This window comes from Penicillium lagena (assembly GCF_028827675.1).
Source record: "Penicillium lagena strain IBT 129212 chromosome Unknown utg000007l_segment0_segment0, whole genome shotgun sequence".
Taxonomy (NCBI): Eukaryota; Fungi; Ascomycota; class Eurotiomycetes; order Eurotiales; family Aspergillaceae; genus Penicillium; species Penicillium lagena.
In genome coordinates, this window is record NW_026623228.1 from 1534416 (window position 1) to 1554633 (window position 20218).

General features: G+C 51.9%; 9 protein-coding genes across 9 annotated transcripts; 5 read left to right on the forward strand and 4 right to left on the reverse strand.

Moving 5' to 3' along the window:
* Positions 1 to 240, forward strand: N7510_010139 (uncharacterized protein; the record flags this gene model as incomplete). Its single annotated transcript, XM_056982064.1, has 1 exon — positions 1 to 240. The coding sequence occupies one exon, from the start codon at positions 1 to 3 to the stop codon at positions 238 to 240; it is 240 nt and encodes a 79-aa protein (XP_056829900.1).
* A 2877-nt stretch (positions 241 to 3117) lies between these two features.
* On the reverse strand, positions 3118 to 5300 carry N7510_010140 (THO complex subunit THO1/HPR1; the record flags this gene model as incomplete). Its single annotated transcript, XM_056982065.1, has 4 exons — positions 3118 to 4716; positions 4769 to 4887; positions 4934 to 5012; positions 5070 to 5300. 4 exons carry the CDS (start codon positions 5298 to 5300, stop codon positions 3118 to 3120), a joined length of 2028 nt encoding a protein of 675 aa, XP_056829901.1.
* A 242-nt stretch (positions 5301 to 5542) lies between these two features.
* Positions 5543 to 10051, forward strand: N7510_010141 (RNA helicase aquarius; the record flags this gene model as incomplete). The annotated part of the gene is made up of 4 exons (XM_056982066.1): positions 5543 to 5924; positions 5980 to 9447; positions 9501 to 9904; positions 10019 to 10051. The coding sequence occupies 4 exons, from the start codon at positions 5543 to 5545 to the stop codon at positions 10049 to 10051; spliced, it is 4287 nt and encodes a 1428-aa protein (XP_056829902.1).
* Positions 10052 to 10790: 739 nt separating this feature from the next.
* Positions 10791 to 12611, forward strand: N7510_010142 (uncharacterized protein; the record flags this gene model as incomplete). Its single annotated transcript, XM_056982067.1, has 1 exon — positions 10791 to 12611. The coding sequence occupies one exon, from the start codon at positions 10791 to 10793 to the stop codon at positions 12609 to 12611; it is 1821 nt and encodes a 606-aa protein (XP_056829903.1).
* A 91-nt stretch (positions 12612 to 12702) lies between these two features.
* Positions 12703 to 13731, reverse strand: N7510_010143 (PaaI family thioesterase; the record flags this gene model as incomplete). The annotated part of the gene is made up of 10 exons (XM_056982068.1): positions 12703 to 12766; positions 12834 to 12912; positions 12959 to 12977; positions 13040 to 13086; positions 13153 to 13224; positions 13277 to 13319; positions 13414 to 13479; positions 13532 to 13544; positions 13604 to 13644; positions 13705 to 13731. 10 exons carry the CDS (start codon positions 13729 to 13731, stop codon positions 12703 to 12705), a joined length of 471 nt encoding a protein of 156 aa, XP_056829904.1.
* A 177-nt stretch (positions 13732 to 13908) lies between these two features.
* On the forward strand, positions 13909 to 15935 carry N7510_010144 (TFIIH/NER complex subunit TFB2; the record flags this gene model as incomplete). Its single annotated transcript, XM_056982069.1, has 4 exons — positions 13909 to 14032; positions 14081 to 14168; positions 14225 to 15447; positions 15769 to 15935. The coding sequence occupies 4 exons, from the start codon at positions 13909 to 13911 to the stop codon at positions 15933 to 15935; spliced, it is 1602 nt and encodes a 533-aa protein (XP_056829905.1).
* A 399-nt stretch (positions 15936 to 16334) lies between these two features.
* Positions 16335 to 16577, reverse strand: N7510_010145 (uncharacterized protein; the record flags this gene model as incomplete). Its single annotated transcript, XM_056982070.1, has 1 exon — positions 16335 to 16577. One exon carries the CDS (start codon positions 16575 to 16577, stop codon positions 16335 to 16337), a length of 243 nt encoding a protein of 80 aa, XP_056829906.1.
* A 274-nt stretch (positions 16578 to 16851) lies between these two features.
* Positions 16852 to 17811, forward strand: N7510_010146 (uncharacterized protein; the record flags this gene model as incomplete). The annotated part of the gene is made up of 1 exon (XM_056982071.1): positions 16852 to 17811. The coding sequence occupies one exon, from the start codon at positions 16852 to 16854 to the stop codon at positions 17809 to 17811; it is 960 nt and encodes a 319-aa protein (XP_056829907.1).
* An 853-nt stretch (positions 17812 to 18664) lies between these two features.
* Positions 18665 to 19700, reverse strand: N7510_010147 (uncharacterized protein; the record flags this gene model as incomplete). Its single annotated transcript, XM_056982072.1, has 2 exons — positions 18665 to 19505; positions 19558 to 19700. The coding sequence occupies 2 exons, from the start codon at positions 19698 to 19700 to the stop codon at positions 18665 to 18667; spliced, it is 984 nt and encodes a 327-aa protein (XP_056829908.1).
* Between the last annotated feature and the right edge of the window lie 518 nt (positions 19701 to 20218).

Here is a 20218-nt window from a genome sequence, read left to right on the forward strand (position 1 = left end):
ATGAGGCGTCCACTACCCGTTGTTCAGGACAAGAAAATCTCCGACGTGGGACCCAGCGCCCTGATCTGTGTGGTGCATCAGCAGGAGTCCTCGAGGCCCCGATTTCCGATTCCTGCATGGGCCACCAGCCAACCGTTGCAGGCAGAGGCCGCCAGACCCTTGCTCACCGGCCGGGACTCATCCATGTGGAAGGCCTGCCGGCTGTGCCTAGTGGCCCTTTTTGGGCTCCATCAGCGTTAAGCTAAGCCGCCAGGCCCTCGGGCCCATCGATCAAGGAAGAAAAGAAGACTTGCAGCCACTCAGCGGCCTGCCCGCCACAGGTCCATTGACCAGGTGGATGCCTTCGGAATGATGCGAGCCAACAGTCATGCGTGGAGGCTGGCGGCTTAGCCGATGTGGATGACCAGACAATAGTCAAGCCCCGCGATCATCCATGGTCAGTGTTGTCCACTCATGGGCAAGGATGGGATGTGATCATAGGCCATTAACTCTGAGACGGGGCACAATCGTCCCACCGACTGCGTCATTTTGCCAGACCATATCCTCCAACAAAACATGAGCAATGTGGTCGGAATGGACCGTCAACTCGGTAGAGCCTCCTGCAGTAGACCTTTCACATAGTGCGGGACCTAACTACAACTGTAGTCAGAAGAGCGCCTGCGCCCGTTTCAGGAAAGACCACCAGGCGGACCATGCGCGTAAACCAGGGTATCAGAGATTGCTTTGACCCGACGTCAACGCCAACCACGGCGTCGACAAGGACTTTTGGGGCCCGGATGGTCCTGTCCATGGATCAGTGGCCTGTCTCAAGGTGAACCCCACCAGAGGGGTTGAAGCTCCCCTGGAATCTCCACACTGAGGAACTATGAAACATCCCGAGTCACAGGAGGCGTCCTGCTGAAATGAAGGCTCCAGTGCAAAGGACTGTCGCAGGCGACGGGCAACAAGACTTCGTCTTTTCAATTGCAGACCTCGAACCGAAGACACGACGAGTCAGAAATTTGAAGAGATTCTGGCGAGGTGAGGGTGGGAATCAGAGTGGGTCACGACGTTTGGCCGTGATGGAATGTTCTACCATTCGTGCGGGAAGGACAAGACTGGGGCTAAATTTTTGAGCACAGTTGAGTCCAGAGGCATCTATGACTGCTCGGAGTCCCACTTCTTGTTCGCATTATCCCATCGCATATCGTCTTCGATTGTTCAAAAGATGTAGTAAGGGCTGCCACCTACGCCAAAAATCAAATATCGTCTACATAGCGTAGGATTCGGGCAACACCAACCCCTAACTAACCCAGGCAACAGCGGAGATGGGATTCAATACCCGATGTCCGACCAGCTTGCTAACTAGAAGATACACCAGCGTGGGGCATCAAACTGGAGACTTGCTCTGCTACAAAACAACTGGGTCCCTCGCAGGAAACTCGGAAGCGTTATGCTCACAATAGATAGTCCCGGCCGAAACTAACAGATACTCGGAAGATCAGCTTCAGCGCACACCTTTAGCTCTAATGGGAAGGATTCGCTGGGTCCATTACTATGTACTATTCTTGAATTCGTTCATTATTATTATTATTCATTATTCCTTTTCTAGGCAGTCTTGCGGGGTTCAAACAAGGTCGATCTCACCCATTACACAAAACCTGAGACAGGAACAGAAAGACAGGCGCCTTGCAACTTTAATTTCGGAGTCGCCCCTTCGAATCTCGCGGTTTTTTCTTCTTTTTGTCCATATGCAGACGTCGTCATAGGCGAATCTGATCGCAACGGACTCCGGATGTAGTGCACATCGGGGCTGACGCAAGCCGATCTCTTGGCTTGAGAAAGCACCTTGTCCCCTTGGCTAGTGTGCTTTGCATGAGAAATCGGCAAAATGGGCCGAGAGATAGTCAAAAATGCCCTGCAGATCGTGCCCATCATCTTGTTTTCTGAGACGACCAGCGTCTGTGGCGGTTCAACCCGATCGCAGACGCGGGTTGACAGGCCAGACAGCGGCGCCATTATCATTTATTCCACGGTTACAAGAGAGGTTGACTATGGCTGTCTCCTTCCATCTCTTGTATAGCGTCGGCTGGCTAGGGGTTCCACCGACCCATATCTCCCCGTTGGCCGCCGCCGCTACAATCGGGAGCTGTACTCCATGCGATCAGTGCGTTTTTTTTATTATTTTATTTTTTGATTTTTATTTTTATTTTTTTTTTTTTTTCTCTGGAACCTTCAAACCTGACTACTGCGCACTATTGACGAACCCGCAGCAGCGTCGACATAGTGTAGTCAAAGTAGGGCACAGGGGTTGCTTACATTGGGGCCAAAAGACTATTGCAAGTTCGCTTGTTTAATTCTCCCCCAATAGTTTCTTCCAGAGACGTGGCACAGGTGAGGATAGTTCGATCCTCTCTCGCTCGCGGCCGCTGAATCGGGCTCTAGTCGTGTTGGAGACTGAAACATGGCTGCGACGGGTCGGGCGCCCCAGCCATGCCACTGTAATCCCCGTCCAGAATCTTCGGCGGGATTCTGCCTCGGAGGATAAAATAACAAATAATAATAAATCCTACCCTACGGTAGCATCTACGCCGCTCTGCCCACATGCAGGAACCCTCCGTTGAGCTGTATGAGGTATGCATTAGAGTTGCCGATCAGCTAATAAATCTTGAGCTCCACGTCGGTAGCTAATTCAACATCGTAGGGGCCGCACTAGTCCCATCGATACCATTTCTCCGGGCCCATCGAATGCTCCTCCTACTTGTTCTGGCGGCAGCCCGAGGGGTGCGAAGGAGTCGGTACGTTTTCCCCCGAACGGATTCAGGATCCAGGTGAATGGATGCGTTCATGGCGAGACATCCGTTGGTGATCGGAGACCGATCAACACTATCTAGCTAGAAGACTCGTTTTAGACGAGATCCTCAGAATTGACGCATTTGTCTCAAAACGGCAGTCAGTGCTTGGTGGTACTCTGTAGCGCCGTGATATCGATGCATGAAGATGTTTCGGCATTCCGGCGAAGTTGCAGCTCGGACCACAGGCATTGAAGTCCATTGGGGAATATTTTCGGGATTCCGGAACAAAACGGGCCAATAGTATGAATATGCCGCAATGGCAGCAAGACCGCAGTTCGTTCGTTCAGGTTGCAAGGCTCTCCTGGGGGCCATCATCCGAGGCGCCAGGAGCGATAGGGGTGTCCTCGTTCGTGTCCTCAGCCTTGGGGACGCTTGGTTCTTGTTTCGCATCACCGATGACATTTTTGTCATCGACCAATTCCTCTGGTGTTTCGGTGCCCTGAGCAAGATCTTGATCTTGAGAAGGTTGGGATGAGCCTTGCACAGTGCTCTCAATCGCTTGGGGAGTGGCTTCCGAATCATTCGCGATGTCGTCACCAGGCTGGGCCGTGGTATCGGGTGCCGGAGGGCTCTCAAACAAAATCTTTAGGTTTTTGCCGTCATCAACCTTCTCGAAGGCAGCGAGTTTGGCCTTCGCAGAGAGACGAAGGATTCGCCAGGCCTTGCTTGCCTTGGCCTGTTCCGCACTGTCTTTCTCCTCTTTGGTTTGCGCCATGTCAATGTCCATTTCGTCATCCATAATGCTCATCATGAACGAGTCCGCCGCGGGAACGGAGTATCGGTCCGATTCCTTGAGCCGCTCCAGGTTGGCCAACGATTCGCTATCGGAAAGAAACTTGAGATCAAGAGCTCCCATGGGCGAGGGACGAAGACGCTTGTTAGCGTAGGCCTTGAGGGCATGCTCGCGAGAACCAAGGTAGTCTGTCACCGAGACGGCCGGCCGTTCGATCAGTGGACAGCCCTCAGCCTTCCAGCGCACCCAGTTCTTGTCCCTGGACAGCACGGTGTCCACCATACGATAGTAGAACTTGCCACCCGCCCCATCCTGCAAATACTCCTCGATTCGCTTCCTCATCCGCATTGCCCATTTGGCATCGTCCTCATTCAGGATAAAACCGTAGAGGACTGACTTGTTCGGCAGATCCGAAAGCTGGGCTTTTGATTTGGGGGTAAGAGAAAGCATGAAGTCGATAAGGATGAGGGCCTGGACAAGAACATGTCTTCTGAATGCAGTGTCGCTTATTTCGAGGTCAAATAGATCTCGACTCGTCAGATATTTCGGGTTGAAGCTGCTCGCAATCTCAGCATCATCGGTCGAACGCTTCCGCTTGTTGGATTTCCGAGCCTCTTCAGAGACGCGTGCCGTACCCTGTTCAAGATCGGGTTTGATATTCTTGAAAGCAGATAGTGTGGCTTCGAGCCCGGCTTTGAAGGATGTGAAACGTTCGGGATCGAACATTTTGGTCGGGGCTGAAAAATAAGACTGCAGACTCCAGAACACCGGATACAGAGCGTTCAGATCAACAGTCTCGGATTTCTTGTCCTTGCTCGTAGAGACAACAACCTTTGGGATTTGTGGTTGCTCTTCGGATGCCGCTTCTTCTGCTTGGCCCTCTGCAGAACCTTCCTTGGCCTCAATCATAGCTGTGTCTTCTTCGGTTGCCTCCGGAGCGGCCTCTTTGGTAATTTCGTCGAAATTGGTCACATTTTCGGTGTGGAACTCGCCCCGAAGGTTGACGGAGCTTTTATCTCCTAGCGGGAAGCTCTGAAAGAGGAAGATGAACACTCGTCCACAGAATACTGTATCTTCTGCACGGGACAGCCTGCGTAGGAGCTCGTTGCAAGATCTGAGAATAATCAAACTCTTCTGTTTGAAATGTTTCTTTCCGCAAGTTAGTTAGAGGACCATAATCAAGGCGAAGTCCTTCACGCACCGCTGTGTTTCGTTCTCGTCGCGATTCCAGATAGTCAAACACCTTGCGACAGCCGTCAATGGTCTGACTGTCGAGAAGTTCCTCAATGAGCCAGAAGATCAGACCTGGTTCGCATTGTTCTGGAAGAAGTTAGAGACGGCGCATCGATCGGGCAGCTGTACTGACCGTTGTCGGAGAAAATGGAGACGATATCGAGGAGATTCCAGATCTGAATGAAAGCAGGGTCGTCGATTGAGGTGGACGCCTGTGTAGCGATGCAACAGTTAGTCAAAGGTTGCAGCGGTCCAGGGAACCTTCGTACCAAAACGCGATAGAACCTCTCGCGAAAAGCAATCTCTACAGCAGCAAGCTGGGTCTGCTGGTTCATCTGCTTGACAATATCCTCGTCCGGCCCGGAAACACGCCAGATCGCTTCGCCCAGAAGCGCTTCGGTCAGTGGAGGCTCGATGTGCTGGTCCGGCTTGACTTGCGCGGCGCGGTCCAGGAGACTGTCAACCAGTTTCCGGTAAACTTGCACAGCGTCCACATCCATGGCGCTGGCAGAAGATGAGGGAGAGGGAAGAGAGGTGGGGGAACGAGAAGAAAGAACGTGGGTGAATGAAAGAGAAAGAGGAAGAGAAAGAAGAAGGACTGTGAAGGGGAGATGGGGGATGCGGCTCGGCAAGCCAAGACCTGGAAAAAAGCTGGAGCTTCCATCATTATTCATTTCGATCCTCCCGACTTGCGCGACCCTTGCCTTTCGCACTCGACCACACCCAAACCACTCACTCTGCCATGGCGCAGAGTCTGGATTCCCGACCGGCCGTCGTGGATTTCCGCGAGGATAACCCCTGGGTGAAGCTGGCCAAGGCGCACTGGTTGGATACCAAAGTCCGCAAGGCCAAACCCGATGTCGTCCACAAGCAGCTGTGGCTGCCCTTACAAGAGGAGGGCTTCTCCACGCGCTCACTGTTGATTCTGGAGAACCTGAATATTCTAGAGAAGTATGACAGATCTCCCTTTCCCCCTCCGGCAATTCATCTCGCGGGCTGCAGGGCTAACCGATCGCGTGCAAGATTCCTCTGGCCAACGTACACCGATGACGCTTCCAATGACCATGTACTCCTGATCGCGCTAATGGTCAGCGTCAAGAATCGCGAGCATCTGCCGATATGGGGTGAGTAGACGCGCCAATGGATCCGGACGTGATGGCGGTAGCTAACGGAAGGCAGACATCTTTTCCGACCGCGCGGACGATTTTTCGAGCTTGTTTCATCGGATCCTGTCGATGAGCATTGATCAATCACTGCCAGCCCAATCGCGGCTCGCAATCATCTCGTTCATCATCGGCGCTTTTCAGTCCCTCGAAAATGTTCTGATCCGGAAAGAATGCGCGCCCCTCGTTTCCATCTCGATCTGGCACAATCTATCCAGCGATGACGCTCGGGACCGTGTTATTGCCAAGACGCCGACGTTGAAAAAGGCGTGGCGCGCGGCGGGCAAGCGATATGATGCGGGAGACGAAGCAGCGCAATCGAAGATGCGGTTTGAACGCTCATGGCTGTATTCGATGCTTCTGGACTTCATGCAGAAACTGAACGGTCCGGAAAAGGACCAAAAGGATAACGTGTTATATTGCGAGCGATTCCTCGAGCTGCTGGTCGATCTCGAGAGCCAGCTTCCCACTCGGCGTTATGTCAATACGCTAGTGAAAGACCTCAATCTTCTTCCCGTTATTCGGCTGTCGGGATTATACCGCACTGCCGAGAACGCTTTGTTGCGCGATTTCTACAATCTTCTCCAGCACTTTGTTCACTTCGCCATCGATGATTACTCCGGCGAGGCCCTGTCTCCCCAAGCAGTGTATGACAGGCACTGCCAAGAGCTGGCGCATTTGCAGCGAACCTCGATGAAGTTTTTCAAGGACAAGCTCATGATTCTGGCGTTGTCCAACCTAGGATCTGTCGAACAGCGATCGGAATTGGAAGGGCAGCTATCGGCGTTGGAGGAGTCGGAGCTAGAGAGTCTCTGTTCTCATCTTGGCTTCCGAACGAGCTATCCCAAGTCGGCGAATGTCGATCCCGGCCGTCATCTGTTCCTCGAGGTTTTGTTGTCATTCTATGAACGAAAGCCTTCCTTCCAGGAAGCTGCTTCACGACTGAGCATTGTTCCCACAGAAGAAAACCTATACGACCTGGCACTGCTGAGGAACGAGGCATACGATGGATCACGCCCGCTTGCCATCCCGAAGTTGAATCTCCAATACCTGAGCCTGGGAGACTTCCTTTGGCGCTCGTTTCTGCTATATCGCTCAGAGGCATTTTTCCAGATTCGCAAGGACATGGAAGCCATTGTCAAGCGAATGCAGCCCCGTGCAAAACGAGATGGGAACTTGGAATTCGAGGGATTTTCTCGTATGGCAATCCCCATTTCCAAACCTGCCATTATTGAGGTTGCACCGGCGAAGGTCGGCTCCAAAAATCCAGCTTTTGTCCGCGCTGAGATCGCAATCGAGGTAGGTAGACTGGCGGATCATGTGCGCAAAGAATGGGATTCTCTGCGACCAGATGATGTCGTCTACCTAATGGCTGTGCAGACAGAATCCCCTGCGCAACTTGGCCAGGAAACGGATGGTCCACGTATGACCCACCTTCGAACAGCTGAAATTGTGCAGGTGCTTGATGAACAAGGTCGTCCATTGCGGCAGTCGCAGGCTGGCCAGAGCAATGGATACAATTCCAGACCGCGGCTGAGGAGGTTGCTGGTCAACCTGGATGCCTCTGCTTTTACCTCTGACAAGGATCGTCAACAGCATGGCAAGCCAGATATCTATCCCTTGATCAACATTGTTGCCCGGAGAAAGGGTCGGGAGAACAACTTCAAGTCAATCCTGGAAACCATGCAAAAGCTCATCGTCTCTGACATGACACTGCCCTCATGGCTTCAGGACATCTTCCTGGGATACGGCGATCCTTCCAGTGCCCAATACACTCAGCTACCAAACCGCCTAGATCACATTGATTTCCGTGACACTCTGTTAGATTGGTCGCACTTGGTGGAGAGCTTCCCGGGCAAGATTATCGAACCGTCAGGCCAAGAGACTTCGAGTTTTGGACCTCCGTACATCCTCGAATACGTCGACAACCAACCAGCAGTGGATGCTACTGGTCCTTCGAAAAAGCGACGACGAGGACAGGCCGAGCAGGCGCAGCAGGAACCGAGCACCTTGCGCGTTTCTACGTACAAGCCACCTAATCCCGGACCTTATCCGGTTGATGCACCCAAAATTAACACAGTACGCTTCACGCCTGCACAGGTGGAAGCAATCGCGTCTGGGACACAGCCTGGTCTTACTGTCATTGTGGGGCCACCTGGTACTGGCAAGACGGATGTTGCAACACAGATCATCAACAATATCTACCATAATTTCCCTAGCGAACGCACTCTGCTTATTGCGCACAGCAATCAGGCACTCAACCAACTATTCCAGAAGATTATCGCTCTCGACATCGACGAACGCCATCTGCTGCGACTGGGTCATGGTGAGGAGGAATTAGACACCGAAATCAGCTACAGCAAGTATGGTCGAGTTGAGTCCTTCCTCGACAATCGCAACAATTACCTCTCAGAGGTGATGAGACTAGCAGCTTCGATTGGGGCAGAAGGTGCACATGGCAATTCCTGCGAGACCGCCGGGTACTTCAACACGGTTTATATCCAACCAGCATGGGCTAAGTTCTGGGATCAAGCTGGGTCTGAGACTGCCTCGAATGAAGAAATTGTCGCTTCATTCCCATTTCAAACGTATTTCTCGAATGCTCCGCAACCTTTGTTCGACCTGGCTGCTTCGAAAGAGGTGTTGCTGGATGTCGCTGCAGGTTGTCAGCGGCACATTGCTCGCATCTTCTCCGAGCTCGAGGACATACGGCCATTTGAGATCCTACGCCAACCCCGGGACAAAGCGAACTACCTTCTGATCAAGGAGGCACGGATCATTGCGATGACCTCCACCCACGCAGCCATGCGGCGCCAGGAGATCGCTGACCTCGGTTTCCACTACGACAACGTCGTCATGGAAGAAGCCGCACAAATTACCGAGATCGAGAGCTTCATCCCCACCGCTCTTCAGAACATGAAGAACGGCGAACTCCCTTTGAAGCGCGTTGTTCTTTGCGGTGATCACTACCAGAACTCTCCCATTATCCAGAACCTCGCGTTCCGCCAGTACGCCCACTTTGAGCAGAGTCTCTTCTTGCGTCTTGCACGTCTGGGTGTTCCGACTATTACATTGGACAAGCAAGGGCGCGCCAGACCCGACATCGCTGAGCTCTTCCGTTGGCGATACAAAGAGCTGGGTGATCTGCCAGTGGTTGAAACTGCCCCGGAGTTCTCGCTAGCCAACCCCGGCTTCCAGTTTGACTATCAGTTCATCAATGTTCCAGACTACCAGGGTAACGGTGAGCGAGAGCCGACACCTCACTTCATTCAGAACCTGGGCGAGGCCGAGTACACTGTCGCCTTGTATCAGTACATGCGTCTTTTGGGCTACCCGGCCGCGAAGATCTCGATCTTATCAACTTACGCGGGGCAGACGGCTTTGATTCGCGATGTGCTGAACCATCGCTGCGCTAAGAACTCCTTGTTTGGCATGCCCAAGATCGTGACCACTGTTGATAGGTACCAAGGAGAGCAGAATGACTGTAAGTTTTCTCCATCTTCATTCGGAGCTCTCGGACGAACTGACCATCTACAGACGTGCTCCTTTCCCTCACCCGCACCCGCACAGTCGGCTACCTGCGTGATGCCCGCCGTCTAACAGTCGCTCTCTCCCGAGCTCGACTGGGTCTCTACATCCTCGGCCGCCGCGAGGTCTTCGAGTCCTGCTACGAGCTCAAGCCCGCCTTCGACCGTCTCTTCCAGCGCTCAGACAAGCTGATGCTCGTCCCGAACGAGATGTTCCCAACCACGAGGACTCTGGACACGGCCGTGGAAGGCACGCCGATGGAGAGCGTCGAGCATCTCGGGCAGTACGTGTTCGAGATGACTCAGGCGAAGGTCAAGGCCATGGGTGAGGGCCAAGTGACCATTGACGAGGCCATGCCTGATGGTGACGAAGAGGGCCTCGAAGGGGGCCTCGAAGAAGAGGATGAGGGTCTTGTATGATAATTTTACAAGGGTTCCCCTACTTTGTTTTTTAATTCATTCAACAACCATATATCGATTTAGGACAGAAATAAATGGAAGTCGAAGGCTAAATGCTGAACTTTGTAGTCCAACTCGTTCTACGATCCTCTATGCCCTTGAACTATATCCTAAATTAGTCAATCTAGGTTAATCAGAGGGGCTGATTAGGGGTTCTTTACGGATTGTATATGTGTGTTGCACTCAGTCGTGCCCAGAATTGTCTCGTGATCGTGGGACATGAGGGTATGGGCAAGATGAACAAACCTGGCGCAGGAAAGGGCTTCCAAGCTTGGGACAAACTGTTTGTTCTGCATAGGGAAAGGGGACGCCTCTGCAAGGTGATTGAAGATAACACTCTGGTCAAGACACATCTAGGAATAGACCTCCAACATTCTCAATTCGAGTCTGCCCGGTTGTGAGTTTGACAAAGCGGCCCCCCTTGCTTTCAACTTGGTCTTGATACTATCATGGATCTTGCTTTTCTGGTTGCCCGCAAGAGGGAGGAGGCGGTCTTTCTGTCGTGGGGCCTGGATTGAAAGTCGGTTTCTTTGATTCGAATGATTCATAATTTCGCCTTTAATGCTTCAAATTGGTAGATGAAAGATTGCAAGGCACTCATCGTTAATTTCATCCTTCTCAATAAGCGATCTTCATCTTCCATCATCCATCTTGCAGCGCCCCCTTCAGCCGTCAATTTCTTCTTCGTCACTCTTTCTGCTCGCTTTCGACTCAATCACTTCCCTTCACTCAGCCTGTTCCGACAGCTTCTTCCATTCTTCTTTTGGACTTTCAACATACGCTCCCTCTCTCCCTTCCTCCCTCTCCTTCTCTCTCTCTCTCTCTGTCCGTACTGTCAACCATGGAACACCCGACCATCGTTGAGGGTACGCCTCCTCCCTCCCCGACATCCCACGGCAGCATCAACTTCCTGACCCTACCAGACAATGTGCGCCTGCGAGTTTACCTCCACGCAGGACTGTTCCAGCATGGGCCCATTGATTTGAACCCTATGTCTACCAAAGAGGGACCGGTTAATCTGTCTTCCGTGGCGTACAGTGTTTCCCCTTTTGATCGATGCCTGTGCTTCTATTCCTCTATGGCAGACTGTCACTTCTGTAGCATCAATACTCTCGTTCCTCGGAATCACCCCTGGAGTTTCTACAGCCACCTTCGCCGTTTCTGTACCTGCGAGCTCCCAATCCTGATCAAACATCAGTCCATACCTGTGCAACTTCTTCAGACCTCGAGGGCTATCTCTCAAGAGACAACCTTGCTGTTCTACTCTGAGAACGCATTCCAGATCTCTCGCAATCTCCCGGGTGGCCTGTCGGCGCTCCGCCAGCTTCGTTCCAGCACCCTCGCATGCCTGAGGTCCCTCAAAATCACCCTTCAAGATAGCAGTGCTTGCCATTACAACGCGTGGATCTGGAACCACTACTTCATTTGCTCGCAGATCGACCCTCCCCTCCCGTCCAAGATTCCGCGATGTGTCAAGGGCGACTGGAAACGAACTTGCAAGCACTTAAGCCGTCACATCGAGGAGTCTCGCCTTCACCTATCGGTCATATGTGATGTGAACGGTAGAGGCATCGCCGAGCAGTTGCTAAAGCCTCTTATGGAACTACCCACTTTAGCCAGCTTCGCTATTCGTCTGCACCCTGTTTTCGACGGAAGGCTAGATCCTCGATTATATCCGTTGGGGCACGACATTGCTCTGCAGTTGACGGGACGTTCGCATTCAACCAAGGCCATCCAGCCTTTTCAGTACGGAGACCTGCCCGCTGAACTTCAAGAGCGGATTCTTCAACACACTGATCTTGCGTCAACTTATGATCTCGTCTGGACTCCGAGGAATGGGTTTAGGTGGGATCATCTCAACAGAAACCACAACCATTGCTCAACTTGCCTTTCTGTGCGCGATCGCTGTTGTTGGCAATTCAGAGACGAAAAGTACATCTCGGCCCGGCAATGTTCATGCTGGCGCTTTCCTCTCTCGTTATTTCTTGTCAACCGAGATGTGCATGAAATGGCGATGCGGATTTTCTACTCAGCAAATCACTTCAAGCTGCTTCCCCCTTCGACATGCACAGATGCTCCGTCCTCATTGCGCCTGAGCAAACCTTTGTCACCGTTTATTGATTCTCTTCCCGTGAATGCTCTGAAGCACTTGCGCTCCGTGCAATTTGTCTTCGACTGGGAATTCGTGCGGCTCTGGGAAAAAGAAGGTACTTATAAGCTATGGCAAGAAACCGTCGAGAAATTGAAGCTCAGCACCCCTGCACGTCTCCATATCACGGTCGATATGTCTCACAGTTTGATGATCGGAAGGCATAATATGCTCGGCGAGTGGTGGCAGTTCAACCCATGGTTCGAAAGGGAGGGTAGGTTCCAGACACACTGCCTCAAACTCATCAATCCGCTCAAATCTCTTCGCCTTAAAAGTTTTCATGTCTATCTTCCTTGGTATTTTGGAGAAGCACCGTGGGAGTTTGATCGTGAGGATGATGAATTCCGGCCCTCGGAACAGGATCTGGAGCAGATGGTGATGGGAGATGGGTATCATAACCCCTCTGACGCCAAGTACGGATGGCGCAAGTTTGTAACAGGATGTGCAATGGCTGAGGACTTTTCTGACTGGCAGAGGAATTGCCGTTTCCTTTTTAGGCCCTCACGACGTTGAGTTTTGACTGTTTGTTTCTTTTATGGTTCGATCTTTTATGGTTCTATCGGGGATATTTTCTTTTCGTCATAAGATTCCCTATCATACATGATTATTGCTCCTTGTTGATTTCCTCCACGATGTTCTGCGGGTCTCTCCATGCCAGGGTGACATATCTGTGCAAGCATGCATTTATTAGATTTCTCGCACCAACAAATCAAGAAGTAAATCATTAATACGCACTTGGTGTGGCTTCCACGGGCAACAATCTCTCCCTTGGCATTGGTGAACTTGATTGAGGTATAGGCAAGGGTTTTGCCAACTGTCAGATGTGAGCTAAAGACATGCAATGTAGTTGGACGACTTACATTTGTCGCACGTCACCTCCTGGGAATGAGTCAGTCAATAAAGATCTAGATCTTGGCAACAGGATGCGAGAGCAAACATACCGCCAGGATCCTGTCTCCAATCTTGCCGCCAGAGCTGAGATAGGTGACTGTTGAAAAACGACAGTTAGGATTCGTCTTCAGGTACATAAATGTCTTTTCGGGGATTAGATTACCGTTCAAATCGGTAGATACGCCCGTTGCAAACAGGCCACGAGATGCCACAGCCAAGGAGCCACCGAGGTCAACTATTTGAGATATGAGTCGGTAGACTACCGTGTCAAAAGAAATTGGACTTACCCATGCTAGCAATAGTGCCGCCATGGAGGATGTTCAATCGGTTCTAGGTACGTCAGTACCGTGTATACAGATTGTTTGCCAAAGATATCGTCTACAGATTTGCAACGTTAGAAGCAAACGGTTCTTGGGGAACATACAGTGTGTTCCTTCCGGATATCAAGCTCAAAGTTGACAGTTCCCGGCCTGGCAGCGGTGACTTGGAGCTAGACGGTCATATTAGCATACCTGTTGAGCAGTATGGTTACCTACACTCACATTATTTAAGAGTCTATCCCATTGCCACCATTGTCAGTGACTGCTGGACCAAAACACGGCTGCATCACCTACCGAGGCTCTAGGCCCGAATTAGCCCGAAAGGACTCCCACACCTAAGGAAACACAGTGGTCAGTAATTATCCAGTAAAAATGACGGGCATGACTCTTATTACAGATCTGACAAATCGCAAAGCAGTCATTTTGGCCAGGAATTGGGTGATTGTTGATTGTTTAGGGGGAGATAGAGGAGCCGAATGCGCTTCGGCTTATCGGGAGCTGCGTGATATGGCCGCTTCGCCCGCCGTACCAGCGACATCATCATCGTCCTCCATTCAAGCGCTTTCGACTGGACCAGCTGCGTCGCTCCGGTCACTGCCATGGCGACCGCCACCTCCCGACCCTTTGAGTACCTTCAGAGCCTGCCGGGGGTGACCCTTCGCAAGCTGTACCAGCAGCCGTCCACCGCCCTAGCCATCTTTCGGCGCATGCTGCCTGATCTGGGTATTTTGAGCTCTCCTCGGTTGCTTCTACAAGACTGACTGGTTGTAGCGAAATGCTTTGTCATGGCGCTGTTGTACCTGCAAGGCCCGTTTCCGCAGGATGATCTGGAAACTTGGGTCAAATCGGAAAGCAAGAAGTGAGCGCGTCTTGAGACCCAAAAAAGACCTTGACTGACTCAAATCGATTCATAAGACAAAGAGACGACGCGATCGATATCTTGAAACGGCTCTCTATCTTGACTCACCCGAACCCGGTAATCGACAAGGTCATCGAGGAGAAGACCGAGAAAGAGAAGGGCGAGAGACAGAAAAAAACCGTGAGGCTTCCCGCTTACCAGGTCACCAAAGAGTTTGCTCGCTCGCTTCAACAAGCGCTCATGGGCTCTGAGAACTCCCAGTCCTTTGGTGTCTTCTCTCAAGGACCTGACCAGACCCCCGTTTCGATTGCCGACCTGGACGACTATGCGCGGCGGCAGTGGGAAGGAGTCCTGGGATACATGGTGGGAACAGATGCGCTGGGCGGATCGCGCGAGGTCAAACTAAGCAACGGGGTGAAACAACTGTTGCAAGCTGGCCATTTGGTGGAGATTCGTGATCGCCGAGTGGATATCACCAAGGACGGGTTTGGGTTCGTGCTGCAAGATGTCAATACGCAGGTCTGGCATATCTTGATCCTGTATGTGGAAAGCGCCGAGGCCATCGGCATGGATAGTGTCGAGGTCCTCTCCTTCCTCTTCCTGCTGAGCAGCTTGGAGCTGGGCCAATCCTACGAAAAGCGACACTTGAATGAGGTCCAACTGCGCACCCTCGCCGATCTGTCCGACTTTGGCATTGTTTACCAGGACAACCCAGACGCCCCATGCTTCTATCCCACGCGCCTTGCAACCACGCTCACTTCTGACTCGGTTGCACTGAGCAATCCTGTAACTGGCTCGATTACGGGACCGGTCAGCACTTCCTCTGGCGGTGGCACTGGGTTCATCATCATCGAAACCAACTACCGTCTCTACGCCTATACCTCCTCGCCCCTCCAGATTTCCCTCATTTCTCTCTTCACAAATCTCAAATACCGCTTCACGAACCTGGTCACTGGGAAAATCACGCGCCAGTCGGTGCGCCGAGCAATCGAGATGGGCATCACAGCTGACCAGATCATCTCGTATCTCTTGACACACGCCCACCCCCAGATGCGCAAGCACAACGCTACATATTCTACGTCCAACGCTTCAGGCATCCCGCCCTCTGTGCTGCCGCCCACCGTGACCGATCAGATCAGGTTGTGGCAACTCGAGCGGGACCGTCTCCGAGCCACATCGGGTTTTCTGTTCAAGGATTTCAGTGCCTTTAACGAATACCTGGCTCCATGCCAGCATGCTGCAGAGATCGGTGTGCTGGTTTGGAAGTCGGACAGGAGACGTATGTTTTTCGTCACCGAGCATAAACAGGTTGCAGAGTTCTTAAGAAGTCAGAATCGACCTCAATAACTATGCATTTGGGGTGAACCCCAGATTGCAATGATTGGGGCGTTTTACTAGGGTCAGGTCAGACATTTTACGGGATAAGTGGAGTTTCTTTGTCCTCGGAGTTCAATCTTGAAATATGTATGATAAGGGTACTCTCTAAAGAAGCTATACATTGTTATATGCTGCCTCAAAGTCATGACTTCGCGGCTACCACTCCTTGCTCAGCTAGGCCCACGTAGCATCGGTACAGAATAACTGCTCGCACGCCGCTCAGCCTCCCGGTTTTCAACCCGTTTCCTAAATCTCACGACATGTCGGATCATCCGGCAAAAGAATGCGAACGTCGGGGACTCGCCGCAACTCTCCCACTCTGGACAAGTCCCTCGTCGAGGTGGCGAAAAGACCTCGACTTCCGCAGATGGAATGGGACCAGCAGCATAGCAATCGCCTTTCTCTGTTCTGAAGAAGTCATCTCGACGGTATATTCCATGTCGTCGCATTCGGCTTGCTTGGGGCCATGGCCGGAGCTTAGAAGTTGGAAGTGGAACCACATATTGATGGATCCGGAGAGAATGGCCGTAGCGTTTTTGTTGAGGGCGTATTCGGCCATTTCCCTTCTGAAGAAAGACAGCGGGGGCCATGATGGTTGCCACATGGTGGTATGGGTTGAGAAGGAGGAATCGGAGCTTGTCTTGTCGGGATGACTCGTTGGCGATGAGTGGTGGGGTTGTTGCCTCCACCGGGTCTCCTACTGAGTAGGGTCTGGATGGAGGTCACGTATAAATACCCCCGAGGAGATCAAAGCGAGCGAATGACTCGGGGGCAAAAACGACATCAAGACTAAGTGATGAGGCTGACGACGAAGCCGAGAGTGGGTTGGCCATCTTGGGAACTGCCAGCGCTGACTAGCGGTTGTTTTGAAGCTGCCGACCATATCTGGGGTACGGGTTCGGGGATAGATCCAATATGGTATATCCATCCCATCCATGCTTTTACCAGTTGAGATGATGTTGGGGTCGGTCCGAAAGCCCCTGGTGCCTGACTCAGGGGGTTGATTATGATGACGGCAGACCACACAAGCATGCTGAAGGGGGCGATCCACATTCCATGAGCTGAAGCATCTCCAAGCAAGTCCGAATCGTGTACAATGTCAATATGTAATCGTAATGTATAGATCTGTCCGCTAAGGATAAAAGCCACCCAAGCCACCCCGGCTGGTGTGGATCTGGTCAGGCCAATCCCCGTTCGCCCCCCATCACCGCCCCTTCCAATAACAACCCCCGCGTCAAAATTCAGTCCCTGAGCGCCATCCCTGTGGCTTTTTCCACTCCAAGGATTGAGATCCTGCGGGAATACTATGTCCTCGTCCAGTGAATCCAGTCCCGGCGACTGGATCACAGGCAGCTACACTGGAAACAGTAATGGCGTCCGCATCACCATCGCGACTTTTGTGGGCGTCGCGTGGTACAACGTGCTTGAGCTGATCGTGCTCATCTGCCTCACCTTCAAACGCTACCGTGGACCTTACTTCTGGAGCATGCTGATTGCCTCCATCGGCATTCTTCCTTACTCGGTCGGATATCTGATGAAGTTCTTCAATTTGACCTCGGCCACTTGGCTGCCGGTGACTTTGTTGACCATTGGCTGGTGGTCGATGGTGACCGGCCAATCATTTGTGCTGTACTCGCGGCTGCACCTGGTCCTCCAGGACATGCGCGTGCTGCGCTTGGTGAAGGGGATGATCATCATGAATATCATTATTCTTCACATCCCGACCACCGTCCTGACCTATGCCGCCAACTTCTCCACCTCGCCCGAGACCGTCATGGGTTACGACGTAATGGAAAAGTTGCAGTTGACCGGCTTCTGTGTGCAAGAAGTCATCATCTCCAGCATCTACATGTGGGAGACTAATCGCATGCTGCAACTCAACCCGGACCATAATAGCCGCAAAACCATCATACAGCTCCTGGCTGTCAATGTTGCCTGTATTCTCATGGACATCGCTCTGATGGTCATTGAGTTCATGAACTTCTACATCTACCAGACCACCCTCAAGGCCACTCTTTACAGCATCAAGCTGAAACTTGAGATTGCCGTTTTGGGAAAATTGGTCAATATCGCCCATCAGCATGTGTGGAGATCGCCCACTTTCGATATCCCCCCCGGTGGTCAGTATCCGTCATTTGTGGATGCTTCTAGGGTCTTGTCCGATTTCAATCACGCTCCAATCAATCCCGCTGGATCTGCCCCAACGAGCCAGGGCTCCAAAGCGCGCGCTACGGGCTTCGAAGCTATCGAGTGTGATGTGCCATGAGATTCTGTTCGGGATTCATTGAATGCTTCTACAACCAATGAGCTCTAATATTCCTCTGGGGTTCTTTCTTGCACCGTCGACCCGTTTGTGTATGAAAAAACAAAAGAAACTTCATAAACAGCCCGAACCTGGTACCGGCCGATGTACGCTGCGGATATTTCGGCGAATTTTCGCTGGAAACCCAGATTCCATCGCCATCCCGCCGCCCCAGAGGCAGACTACGTGTTCCAGTGCCTATTGAGACCGTCACGACAACTGGGTAGCAAGTGAAAATCATCGCTGGCTGCTCGGAAATAAAGATAATGACTGCTTACGAATCGGTGTTTGGTCTAGGTTTTAGGAAAATGAGAGAAAGCTCTCACTTTACGTGAGGCTACAATACTATGAACTGCGTAATTCTAAGTTTAGATGCCTTAATGACAACATTGCATTGCATGTCTTATCACATTTTCGTATCGCGCGCGCTGCTCAAGTCTCGGGCGTTGGGTCCGATGTTTTCGCCCACCTGGTTGAGAACTACACCCACTTTCCTCCAACTACTTAACGCCACACGACGTGTATTGGCTTTTGTCCGGAAGAGACGGGTGGAAGTGGGGCAATCACTTGAACCAAAACGATGGGGATGCATGACCGGCTCTGGCTGTCCTCTGTGTCTGTGATCCGGGCCTTGACCCGGGCGCCGACGCAAGCCGGGCCGGTCAACTCGGCGGGGATAGGGCACAACCACAACAACCGAAGAGAGAAAATCGTGAATCCAGACACAAAAAACATAAAAAATAAATAAAAGAAAGGGTATATTATTGATCTATCATGTCGTCTCTATAATCTCTATAAAACCGATCTGTTGCTCGGCTCATGAAGGCGAGCGCCGTTCATCCAACTGCTCGTGTAGATACAGCCGGCCTTCCGTGTTCACAAAGCCACCGATCCCAAATGCGGGGATAATGCGACACATGCGTAAGAGCGAAGCACCGATCCAGTCTCGGCTGACCCTAGACACCCGGTCCTTTGCTGGGCGGACTTGCGGCCGGTTGTAGAGGTCCAGACCCAAAAGGTGGATCGGCGTGCTGATCAGCTGGATAGAGGCCGGAATGGCTAGTTGGGCAATCAGAATTTTCAGGTATTCTTGGGACGCCACGGAGTCGGGGATCGAAGCCGATACCATAGCGGGTAGGCTGAAGGATCCAAAGATGGTGAGGCCGTCACGGATCAAAAAGGCGGAGTAGGTGGCCAAGGGTATTCTGGTGCGGCCGATAGAACGGGCAGTTTTGGGCTTGGGCTGTGGTTGAGAAGGAGTGTCGGTCGTTGTGTTGGTGTTTGAGGTGGGTGTGGTGGATGATGGAGTGGATGAAGGAGTGGATGATGCAGGGGTCGTCGGAGGAGCCGTGGTGGTATTCTTGTGTCCAAAAAGTTGTGCGAACTTGACGTCTTTCCAAATGCCAACGGAAGAGTTTACCAAGAAGGTAGATGCGAATGAAGTCATGCCGGCAATGGCATGATCAATTTTGGGGTATAGTTTCTCGAGAATCGTCTCAGATGCATTGGCTGTTGCGAAAGTTGCTGTATAAAGGGACCAGACGAGTAGGCTGGGTCGTGATGTCAAAAATGTAGCAGGCTGTGTGATGGAGAACCACAGATGCCTCCGGAATGCGGGCAAAAGAGGTTGGTTATAGAAGGATTTCTCGACGACGAGTCTTTCGAAGGGTCAGCATGCTGATGTCGTGGGGCTCTGTGTTTTGACCATACCTATCAAATATCATCACCGCGGGTGTAATCAGTGTGGCCGAACCCGCAGCAACGAGCACGTCTGCCGCCAGAAGCTCCCCCATCCGGCTTCGGCTCCGCTGGAGGCCAAAAGGGAATGGCTGATCCTGGAGGTTTTGTGTCATGATCTCAGGCGCTGAATTAAGATTCCCGACACCAAGATCATAGGTTGGGGGCGTCTGCCTTTGAAATCAGGATGATGGAGGGGCAAGTCTGGCGGTAGGATGCTTTTTATAGTTATGTAATTGGAAAAAGGCTGCTCAGGTTGTTAGGTCAGTGCGGTCAGCTCATAGCGGGCAGTCGTGAAGACAACTCACGGCAATGATTGCAATGAATGAATGTGGGAGTAAGTTGGAAGGAGTGGAAGAAGTGGAAGACAATAAATATATGCCTTGGCCGAGTATCTGTTTGATAATATATTCCCCATCTTATCGCCCAACATGCAAGTATAGATCGGTGAGACCAAAGCCGTTCGGCGCTTGGCTGTGGTTCTGATTGGACGATTGCTCCGTTGATGCCTGTTTAACCAGGCATCAAACCTTTCTAGAAGACAGCCGGCGATCACACAATGCGAAGAAAATTCAACGGATGGGATTGCCCCAAGCGGAATGATGCTCTGTCTCTCCCCGCATTTCCCCGACCG